Source organism: Phasianus colchicus, chromosome 26, assembly GCF_987193195.1.
Source record: "Phasianus colchicus chromosome 26, bPhaCol1.hap1.1, whole genome shotgun sequence".
In the NCBI taxonomy this organism is placed as follows: domain Eukaryota; kingdom Metazoa; phylum Chordata; class Aves; order Galliformes; family Phasianidae; genus Phasianus; species Phasianus colchicus.
Genome location: NC_143461.1, coordinates 1,833,370 through 1,843,939, shown reverse-complemented (window position 1 = coordinate 1,843,939; position 10,570 = coordinate 1,833,370). Strand labels below are relative to the sequence as shown.

General features: G+C 54.9%; 1 protein-coding gene across 4 annotated transcripts; it reads left to right on the top strand.

The window, feature by feature from the left end:
* The first annotated feature begins 75 nt into the window (after window positions 1–75).
* Window positions 76–9,891, top strand: DCAKD (dephospho-CoA kinase domain containing). 4 transcript variants are annotated; one of them, XR_016460051.1, is made up of 7 exons: window positions 669–890; window positions 2,364–2,481; window positions 3,954–4,157; window positions 5,643–5,730; window positions 5,812–5,971; window positions 6,141–6,233; window positions 6,322–9,891. XR_016460051.1 is itself a non-coding variant. In XM_090125288.1 (6 exons), exons 1-6 carry the CDS (start codon window positions 669–671, stop codon window positions 6,171–6,173), a joined length of 825 nt encoding a protein of 274 aa, XP_089981414.1. In that variant the 3' UTR covers window positions 6,174–9,891. The 4 variants fall into 4 exon arrangements, 3 of the variants coding, with proteins under 3 accessions (XP_031456884.2, XP_031456886.1, XP_089981414.1); XM_090125288.1 differs by having other exon boundaries at window positions 6,141–9,891; XM_031601024.2 differs by lacking the exons at window positions 669–890; window positions 6,141–6,233; window positions 6,322–9,891 and adding an exon at window positions 76–212 and having other exon boundaries at window positions 5,812–6,134.
* Window positions 9,892–10,570: the final 679 nt, after the last annotated feature.

The following is a 10,570-nucleotide window of genomic DNA, read 5'->3' as shown; positions in this document are numbered from 1 at the left end:
GAACGGTAGTCCGCGCGGGTAGGCGGGGGCCGGGTAGGGCGTGGGCGGGAACTACAACTCCCGTCAGACTTTGCCGCTCCCGACCCGCTTCCTGCCCGAGGGGTCGGACTGATCCCAATGCGGGCGGTGCTGATTGGCTGAGAGCCGCACTCTCCGTTCCTCCCAGCCAATCGGCGTGCGTTACACTGCGTGCTGCGCGAAGCCGGCAGCGGGTGAGTGCGTGAGGGGGGCGAGGCTGCGGGTCTGGCTCGGCCCGGCGGAGGGGCTGCGGCCGGGGGTGTGGCTGCGGATTTCCACGCTGAGATCATGATTTATTTTTTATTTTTTCTCTTTTAATTTCATTTTCTGTCATTGCCGAGCCCCCGGAGCTGGGCTCGGAGTGAAGTTGGTGCACCTTGGCCTTCAATCGGTTCCTTGGGATGTGTGCCGTTAGGCCTCTCCGTTCTGTGTGGTAAAATCATTGAATTCACCACTTTTTTTTTTTTTTCTTTCTCTCCTGGTTTTGGCTTTCCTCTTGTTTGTTTGATTAATTAGTGCAGACCACCTCTGCCCCAAACTGCTCTGTTCGGGGGGTTGGAGATTCATGATCCTTGAAGTCCCTTCCAACCCTGACAATTCTGTGATTCTGTGAAAAGCAGCACCTGGCTCCTGCCCATCTGCAGGAAGGGATGATTGGCCCCTGTGTACAGATCAAATCGTTAAACATTCACACCTCACAGCACGTTGATACCTCGCACCACAGGTCTCATCTGCCCCTGTGGCTGTACGAGTGGCTTACAAACTCCATTGGGCTGCATTTTGGACGCCAGGCTTTCACACTGCTTCTTTACCCCTCAGTAATTCCTGCAGCTGTCAGCTCACAGAAGTCTGTAACGGAGGGACAGAAAGAGGTTTGTTGGGAGTGCATAACACAGGGACAGAAATAGATTCATTGGGATCATGTAACAGGACAGAAATAGGTTTGTTGGGACCAGGTCCCAGCTGGGGCCACAACTTGGGGTTACTGCGGTTAGAAACGCTGTATTTACTTTACATGGGCAGGAGAGTGTTATGTTTCTAAACACAGGAGAAGAGTTTCCTCCCCACAAAGCTGGGTACTGATGGCCTGAGCCCCTTCCTCTCTCCCACACCAGCACTGCTCACATCACAGGGCGTAGAACATGTAGAGCATCCAGGGCTGGATCCTAACCCACTCTGAAGGTGCGGGGGAGGGGGAGGAGGAGGGAATGCCCCGTGAGGGTCAGGTGCTCACTTGGCAACAAAGCTCAGGATTTACATCAGCCTCTTGGAGATCATTGATGTTTGTTGTAGCTGCCCTCTCTGAATTCCCCCTTCTTGCTGGAGTTAACCCCATCTGTTTGCCAAGAGGAAGGGAAGAGCGCATGTGGTGCTGCTGTGGGCTCTGTGTGCTCTCAGCAGCCACGGAGCAAAGTTGCTGGCAGGTGCTGCTGGCTTTCCTCTCTTTACTTTAACTCCCACTTCCTCCCTGTGCCGAACTGCCTTCAGCTGCTGCTGAGCACATCCAGCCCTCTCTGGGTCCCATTTGTAGGACTGAGTCGTGACGCAGGTGTCTTTTTCTAGCAAAAAGGAAGCATTGAAATCACACAGATCATCAGGGTTTGGGGCAGGTGTCTCTCCAGGAGAGGCTGAGTTTCCCCTGGTCTGGCTAGGAGGAGGATGAGGGGTGGCCAAGAGCAGTCCACGCTCCAGGGATGTGGTTACTAAGGGGATGGAGCCGCTCTCAGCCGATTTAGCAAAGAGCTGAACCGGCCCCAGGGCTATCAGCAGGCACAGGGCTGTGTGTCTGTTGCCTGTTTGTGAGCTGACAGCCAGGAGCTCACTGCTCAGAGCCGTGATTTCTTGCATCCATCGTGCTGTCCATGCGGTGCGTGCTGCCGATGACAGTGCTGGCTTTCAGGTAATGCAGAGATGTGATTTACTTGCAGTCTCCCGTGGTCTGCGTCCCGATTATGTCAGAGGTAGCTTGTCTCCTCTTGCTCCCCATCTGTTGAGATCAAGCAGGGCTCACTATCTGTCCTCGTGGGCTGAGGTGCTGGGTGTGCTCTTCCCGTTGTCACAGATCCCGTGTCACCCTGCCAGAAGTGTTGGGTGTCCTCTGATTTGGGATGCTGTAGGTGAGGCACTGCCAGAATCTCCATGCTCTGGGGAAGCCTTGTTTAACCTGGCTCTGTTCTTCAGCGTGGGCACCCAGCTCAGAGTGGTGCCAAGACTCTAATAAAGTCTTGGTGACTCTCTGCAAATGTATGACTGGGCTCTGAATGAAGTTGCTTGTTTGGTATAAATATTTGATGAACAAAACAGCCGCGTCCTGGCACGTTTTCAGCTCTCTCTTTCTATTTCAGAGCGCAATGTTCCTGGTCGGGCTCTCGGGTGGAATCGCGTCGGGGAAGAGCACGGTGGTGGCCGTGCTCCGGGAACTGGGCTGTGCCGTGATTGATGCTGATGTTATTGCCAGAGAGGGTTTGTTCTGCATTGCTGATCTTTCTCCCCGATGTTCCCCTGACGACTGGGATTGATGTGCAGTGACGCGCAGACGGCAGAGGGTGCTCTGGGTACATTAGATCTGCTTCCCTCCCATTCCCCCAGCCGATGGGGATGTGTGGAGCAGCTGTCTCAGGGGATTGGAACTAAGATATATTTCTAATAAAAAAAAAAAAAAAAAAAAAAAAAAAAGATCATGTCCTAATAACAAATGCCAGGGGAGATCTTACCCTGAGTTTCCCTCTCTAGGAGTGCTTTCTGGCTTTGAAAGCAAGCTCTTGGCAAAAGAAATGCATTTCTCCTTACACTGGTTCCGTGGGCTGATCCGACCTCCTGAGCCCCAGGACCTCACCCTGTAACTCAGTTATGCTGGGTGGTATCACTGAGCTGAAAGAATTCCCCTGGTGCTGGGTGTTAATACAGAGAGAAATCCATCCACAAAATCATTTATGCCTTAATGTGCTCAAAAAAAAAAAAAAGAGGCTGCAAAGATCTCAGCTCAGAGGGAATTCAGTCTGTGCTCCTGCACGTCTGCACCTTGCTGCTTAGAAATCCAGGCATTGGGTTTCCGCCAGCAGCGCAGGCTGTATCATTTTGAAGTGCTTTTCTGTTTGTTGAAGAACTTACCATGTAGCGGCTCAAAGCTGCAATGCTCTCACGTTTTATTGCACTGTAATTCCCCTGGAGGTGCTGGAAATTTGCTAGAGGTGCTCAGAGCCCTCGGAGGCCGTAGGAAAACACTATGGATGCCTGATGTCAGTTTTCTACCAATCGCTTCGTTTTTCTCCAATTCCTTTTTTATGTGTGTGTGCTCACTGTATGGATCTGCCCCACCCTGAAACGGCCTCAACGTGAAATTCCGATGGAGAAAGAAATTGGTCTTAAAGACTTTTATTAGGTTGGCCCACGGTTACAACCTGTGGCAACGTTCCTGGATTTCTGAGAGGAAATTACATCTGGTTTGCCACTCTCTGTGGCCAGCCTCAGCTTGATCTTAATTACATTTTTATTATTTCATCCTTTCTGTCAGTGATTTTGATGCCCGTTTAACGTCAGAGTCCCCCCCAAATACCTGCTGGGAATTGATCTCTGAGGCGCTTGCTGCATTCGTTCTCACAAAGAATTTGGTGGCTGAGGCTAAAAGCAGCAAAACACCTTTGTGACAGCCAGAGCCGGCGGTGCAGCACGTCCGAGGCGGTCGTGGCGCTGAATTAATGTCCCCAAAGCGCTTCGATCCCCAGGTGTCAGCCCTCGGAGGGACCTTGGGCTGAGAGTTTGCAGAGTGCTGCCTGCAGCGCCGGTGCCAGCTGTCTGCCGGTGCGTGCTGGCAGGCAGATGCGCTCTCAAGCTCTGTTATTTAATGAGCAAACCTCATTTGAGGCCGATCGCTGATGCAAAAGCTGCCTGTGCTGTGCAGTTGTCTCTGACCTCCGGCTGTTTAATGTTATCAGTGGTGCAGCCCCACCTGAAGGCCTATCAGCAGATCGTGCGTTGCTTCGGCCCCGAGATCCTCCAGGAGAGCGGAGAGATCAATCGCGAGGCGCTGGGAAACATCATCTTCTCCCACCCGGAGAAACGGCGGCTGCTGAACGCCATCACCCACCCCGAGATCCAGAAGGAGATGCTGAAGCAAGTCTTGAAGTACTTTGTGCTAGGTAAGGGCGACAGGGGCTGCTGGCTGTCCCCGTGTCAACGTGGAGAAAGGGACAGGGAAGGGAGCAGAAGCAGAGCTGAGTGACGGCCTTTGTGCTCCGCCGCTGGTGGCCTTTAGCATCAGCGTTTGGAGAATTCATCACTGCCCTTCCTGCCTTTCACTGCTGCCCTTCGCATGCTTCTTCTATGGTTTAAAGTACATCTGCAGGGCCTGAGAAAGGCATTGTGAGGCCTCTTTGGAGATTGCTCTTTGGATAATGTCATACCTTCTGAAATGGCCAAATATTATTCCCCGCTCCCAGCCTCTCTGAGCTTCGATGAAAGCTGCAGAGCACTTTTGGTCTCGATAAGGTGAGAAATGGGCTGACAGCTGTGCTTTCCAAAGTCCCGCTTTTCCCCCTGATAAATATAACAAATGCAGCTGTCAGACTTGGTCTAATCAAATGCCAGATAAGATCACCAGCTGTTTTGGAGGTCTCCGTGTAGACAGAAGGATGTCTTAATAGAGTCAGTCTGGTTTTGTGGAGCTTATCAAAGCTGAGCTGCTTGACAGCTGAATAGGGCTGTGCAGGGACCCCAAGATTTGGGGTGGAAGGAGCAGAAGGCGAGGGAAACAACAGGCAGGAGAGCTGGGAGCCAAAACACTCCGAGTTCTGAACCCAGGCTGCAAAGTCGGAAGGAAGACCCTGTCCTGCCCCTTGGCGAGAGTGCAGTGTGTGTTCAGCAGGCTGCTTTGTCCTCATTAGTCAGGTTTTAATGATTTGGGATAGCTGGATGCTGTCTCTGAGGATTGCTTTGTAAGGAAAGCTCTATTGATCAAGCCATAGGGCAGCAAGAAGCATCTCTAGACAGAGTTGCTGGTAAAATGGTGGTTTGCTGGGGGATTGTGCCTTTGTCCGGGCTTTTGTTGCCATGGCCTGGTTGGATGGGGAGCGCTGGCTTTGTTTATAAACCAGCAGAGCTGTCTGCAAGGATCTCCTTGCTCTCTTTGGGAAAAGTGAGACTGCTTAGCTAAAGCTTTCCATAAGGGAAGAAAACTAAGCTGGAAAATGAGCCGGGAAACATCGGCTTAACTGACTGCAGCCTGGCAGAGCCTTGGACAGCTGAAAGAGAGAAGAGCAAATTCTGCTGTGGGCACTGCTCCCCTGGAGAGGCTGGCGACGACGTGTGACTGCTGCTCCTGCCAGCCCTGCACTGCCGCTTCCATTTGAGCTTCTTGTTTCATCTCCTCATTATATTTCTGCAGCTTCACCTTTGGTCTGAGATCATCCAGGTTAGGGTTTCGGTTGTTTTTTTTTTTTTCTTTCCCCTGCAGAAACTTGGAATGAAACCATTTCCTCTGTCTGAAAGGAGGGGGGCTGCTCCTCTCTCTGAGCAGCTGCACTCACGGAGCTGCAGAGTTTTGCTGGAGCAGCTGCAGTGCACGCGTAGGGCTGTTGGGAATCTGTGTAACGCTGATCCTTTTGGGGGTGTTGTCGTTCCTGCAGGCTACCGCTATGTGATCCTCGACATCCCTCTGCTCTTCGAGACCAAGGGATTGACCAAGTTCATGAAGCACACCGTCCTGGTTTACTGGTAAGTGCCGCACGAGCCGCGAGCACCGGGACACCTCCCCATCCCTCCTTGCCCCTCTCAGCGCCGCCCTCTGCCCCGCAGCGACCCGCAGACCCAGCTGGCACGCCTGAGGAAGAGGAACGGGCTGTCCCAGGCTGAGGCCGAAGCACGCATCGCCTCGCAGCTGCCGCTGGATGAGAAGCGCCGTTTGGCCACTCACGTCATCGACAACTCCGGCGACCGCGAGAGCACGCGCCAGCAGGTGCTGCGGCTGCACGCGAGGCTGGAGGATTCCCTGGACTTCCTGTGGGCACGGCTGGCGGTGGGCACAGCCGTGGCTGCGCTCGGAGGGCTGCTGTACCTCCTTCTCCAGCATTTCATCTCTTAATCCACCTTTTTAGGGTTTTTTTTTTTTTTTTTTCTTTCCTCAGTTGTTTTCCAAAGGCCTGGATTTCCAGGTTTGAAAAGGGCACTGAAAGGCCGCCTGTTTTAATGAGCTTTGCCAGCTGAATGCAGACAGTGGGGTGAGGTTTCTTCTACTGACTTCCCAAGGTGAATGTAAGTTTTCTTCCAGCGCCGTCTCCCATCTCTGTTCTTTAACTTTCTGCTCAGGGTCTGTGCCCATCTTTGAGTGGGACAGCTCCCATGGAGGGGATGAGGTCCTTCTTAACCCCATGGAGATCTGAATGGTGGCATTCCGACCTGTGGTGAATTCAGGCTCTTCAGCCTCTTTCAAGGCAATCTCTTTATGGGGGAAATAGGTGGGCTCTCAGGCCTGGTTCCTGCTGCTAAATGTCCCCAGGTTGATCCCCTGGGACTAGATATGAAATTTCCCCTTCTTTTGCTTTAAACCTGTGGTTGTGAACCAGCAGCATGCCATTCCCAAGGGCTGCTCGCAGACCCTCTGCCCTGTGTTTCTGCAGCCTAAACAACCCCATGTTTACCTTTCAAAGGGGGATGTTGCTGAGGGTCTGATGCACCCCCAGAGGGGCTGAGACCTGGGGGCTGCCCCATGGGAAGGCACTACTGGAGACGATGAGCCTGGGCGAGGCAGGTGCTGGCTCTTGGCGTTTGTTTTAATAAAGCACTAACCAGCAGACGGTTCCCTGTGGCTCTGAGATTTCCGGGCTGCAGCGCTGCTCTTTTCCTGGCCTTCTCCCAGGCTGTTCCTATGCTGGGGCACGGCTGCGCTCTGTAAAGTTCATTGTGTGCAAGCAAAGCTTACGAGCACACTTATGTGTTCCTGATGCAGAGCCTGGTTCCGGTCCCAGGAGCTCTGCAGCCTTGGTTCCTGCAGGGCCGTGGCTCAGCCCTGGCCCTGAGCTCTGTTCTCAGCTCTGGGTTCTTGAGCACAGAGTGCAGTGGGGTGTCCAGGTCCTGCGTTTGGTGTGACTGCAGGGACCTGTGGATCTCGGCCCTGGGCTGCTTAATCTGAGCATCCCAGCACAAGCAATAACCCTCCGTCATGCCCCTCTCCTGCTTTTTAATGTGCCTTTAATTGCAGTGGTGATGTCGGGGCCGGGAGTCCCTCCCAGCAAGCCATAAATCAGGGCTGGAGCAGGACAGGCTAAGCCAGAGATAAGCACTGATTGCGTTCCTCCCTCCCGGCTCACTGCCTCCGCGATAAATGGGGCTGCGATGAGGCCGGGGGCAGCGAGGCTGGCACAGTAATCACATTTGGCGCTCCGCTCCCGCCCCGCTGACGTTTCCCAGGCACTAATGAGTTTAGTAGGGCCAAGGGAAGGCTGATTTCAGGGGGGCTGAGAGGCGCAGTGCTGCCCAGCGTGGGGATGGGGATGTGCGGTGTCCGGCTGTGGGGCTGAGGTGGGCTCACACCTTGTGTCCTGGCTGCACAGCTGGCACCCGTGGGGAGGAATTGGATGCTGCATCCCCCCTGTATTTGTCCTTCTCTGGCTGCCATGTCCCTCAGACTTGGGACTGAGGGAGCTGGGGACACACCCCGTGGCCACATCCCTGACCCTCCCAGGGGCACCCTGCACTCAACGGTTGTCCCCACCGGTGACAAATGGCTCAGCTCCGTGCCATTGACAGCTGAATCAATGGCTCTGGAGGGAACCCGAAGGGCAATGCACATCCATCTGGGTACTGCTTGAGACCTTTGTGCTTGTGACACTGGTGGCTGCCACCCAGCATGGGTCTGTGGAGGCACCCAGGTTGTGGGGACAGTGCAGTGTCCCTTTGTCCTCAGGCACGGGTGGGACCCAACACCCAGGGAGGAGCCCTTGGGGACAGGAGTAGAGGGCTGAATGGTGTCACTCATGGCACCGGTGTCACAGTCGCTGTCACCACGTGGTCCCTGCAGCATCACACAGTGTCACCATCACCACACGGTCCTGCACGCGTGGCACAGTGCTGCAGCACAGCCCCGCGGCGTCACCGCTCCGTGGTGTCACATGGTGTCACTGTCACTGCACGGTGCACGGGGTGTCACTGTTGCTGCCTGGCCACGGGGTGCCACACAGTGTCACTGCGGCTCCCATGGGTTGTCACACGGAGTCACTGTCACTGCCTGGCGCATGGGGTGTCACACAGTGCCATGTCATTGCATGGCCCACGGGTGTCACCCAGCCTCACGTCACCACTGTCCCGCAGTGCATCGCACAGCGTTGCCATCAGCGCGTGGCCTGCGGGTGTCACCCGGCGTTGCTGTCACTGCATGGCCTGTGGGGTGTCACGCAGTGCCACTTGGCAGTGCCACGGCCACTCCCCTGCACATCCTGTAGGCCGTCACCCCTGCCACTGCACGGTCCCCAACCCACTGGGGGATGCGTCCCCGTCGTCCCCAATGCACTGGGGAACGTGTCCCCATGGTCCCCGAGCTGGTCCCATCCGCCCGCCTCATCCCTGTCCCCTGCTGCCAGGCAAGCAGTGATTTTCCATCAGTCACCGGCTGTCTCGATCAGCCAGGCTCTAATTAAGTATCGGTGTTGGCAGCCCTTAATTGCCAAGCGGTGGGAGGGTGGTGGCCCTGCTGCGCCCACAGCCTCTGTAATGAGCGGCCATGCAATGGGGACGGGCTGGGGGGATGTACTGCTCCAGCCTCACCCCAAAGCTGTGCCAGGGTTACCCTGTAGGATGGGGGGCATTGCCCAATGCTGAGCTGGGTATGAGGGTTAGCCCATGCCCAGCTGGCCAGCTAGCTCCCTGAGTCACCCAGCTAGTCTGTTGGCCAACTGGCCACCCAGCTAGCCAGAAAGCCTGATGGTCAACCGGCCAGTCAGCCAACCAGCCAGTCTGCTGGCCATCAAGTCAACCAGATAGCTAACCAGTGCAGCGCCAAGCCACCCACCAGCCAGCCAACCAGGTGGTTGACCAACCAGCTAGCCACCTGCCAGCTGGCCCACTAGCCAGTTGCCTAGCCATCCAGCCAGCCGCACCAGCCACCTTGGCCCACTCTAACCAAGCAGGCAACCAAAGAGCCAGTGGGGTGTCTGGCCTGCTGTGGGTGCACAGTGGCTGGAACCATGGCCAAAGCACTTAGCAGGGACAAGGGAGCACTGTGCTAGGGCTTGCCTCAGTTTCCCCTTCTGTTTCTTTCTCTCCAGCTCCATGTTGCTGTCACAGTGTCCGGACACCATACCACACCATCGCTTGTCTGCAAAACTCCTCATTAACACCTTCATTTAATCAGCTCTGCTGCCCAACGAGGCGGTCACAGTGCCCTTTCTCAGTGCTGGAAGGGCTGCAGGTCTGAAGGGATAGAGGGATGCATGGAGGAATGGATGGAGAGATTAAGGTATGAAAGAATGAATGGAAGGATTGATGGATAGAGGGATGGATGGATGGATGAATGGAGGGGTGGAGGGATGGGTGGAAGGATGGGCAAATGGGTGCATGCATGCATGCATGGAAATGTGGATAGATGCATTCATGCATGGATGCATAGACGTGTGGAAGATGGGTGGATGGGTGGGCAGGTGTATGGGTAGAGGGATGAAAGGAGGGATGGATGGATGATGGATGGATGATGGATGGATGGATGGATGGATGGATGGGTGATGGATGTGCAAACGATATGGGGTTAAATTGATGCATGGATGCATGGGTGGGTGGATGTGTGGATAGGTGGCTGTGAAGAATACAGTTGTGTGCATTGGTGGATACAGGTAGGGATAGAGGGAAGTGTGCATAAATGGAAGGATGTACAGATGGATGGATGGATGAACAGAAGGGAGGGAGGGAGGGAAGGAGGGAGGGGGAAGGAAGGAAGGAAAGAAGGAAGAAAGGAAGGAAGGAAGGAATGAAGGAAGGAAGGAAGGAAGGAAGGAAGGAAGGAAGGAAGGAAGGAAGGGAGGGAGGGAGGGAGGGAGGGAGGGAGGGAGGGAGGGAGGGAAGGAGGGAGGGAAGGAGGGAGGGAAGGAAGAAAGGGAGGAAGGAAGAAAGGGAGGAAGGAAGGAAGGGAGGAAGGAAGGAAGGAAGGAAGGAAGGAAGGAAGGAAGGAAGGAAGGAAGGAAGGAAGGAAGGCAGGCAGGCAGGCAGGCAGGCTGTTTGGATGGATAATGGATGGGTTTGTGGGTGGATAGGTGCCCCCAGGGCAGTAGGCAGCAGCAGAGGAATCCCCACACAGGAGCTTTTGCAGCCCATTGATTGCACACCCATTTCAGTGAGCACATGGGCACTGCACACCTGTGTGCATGTGAGCTCACCCACGCACACAGGCACATGCATCCACACACACCCACATGTGCACATGCATCTGCACACAAATGTGCACCTCCACACTTGTGGAGGGGAAACTGAGGCACAGAGCAGCTCCAACCCCATCCCACAGCCCCACCACCACCTGCTCTCTCTCTTCTCCAAATCCCAAATCCTCCCTAACGAGCTCCAAGCCAGCAGC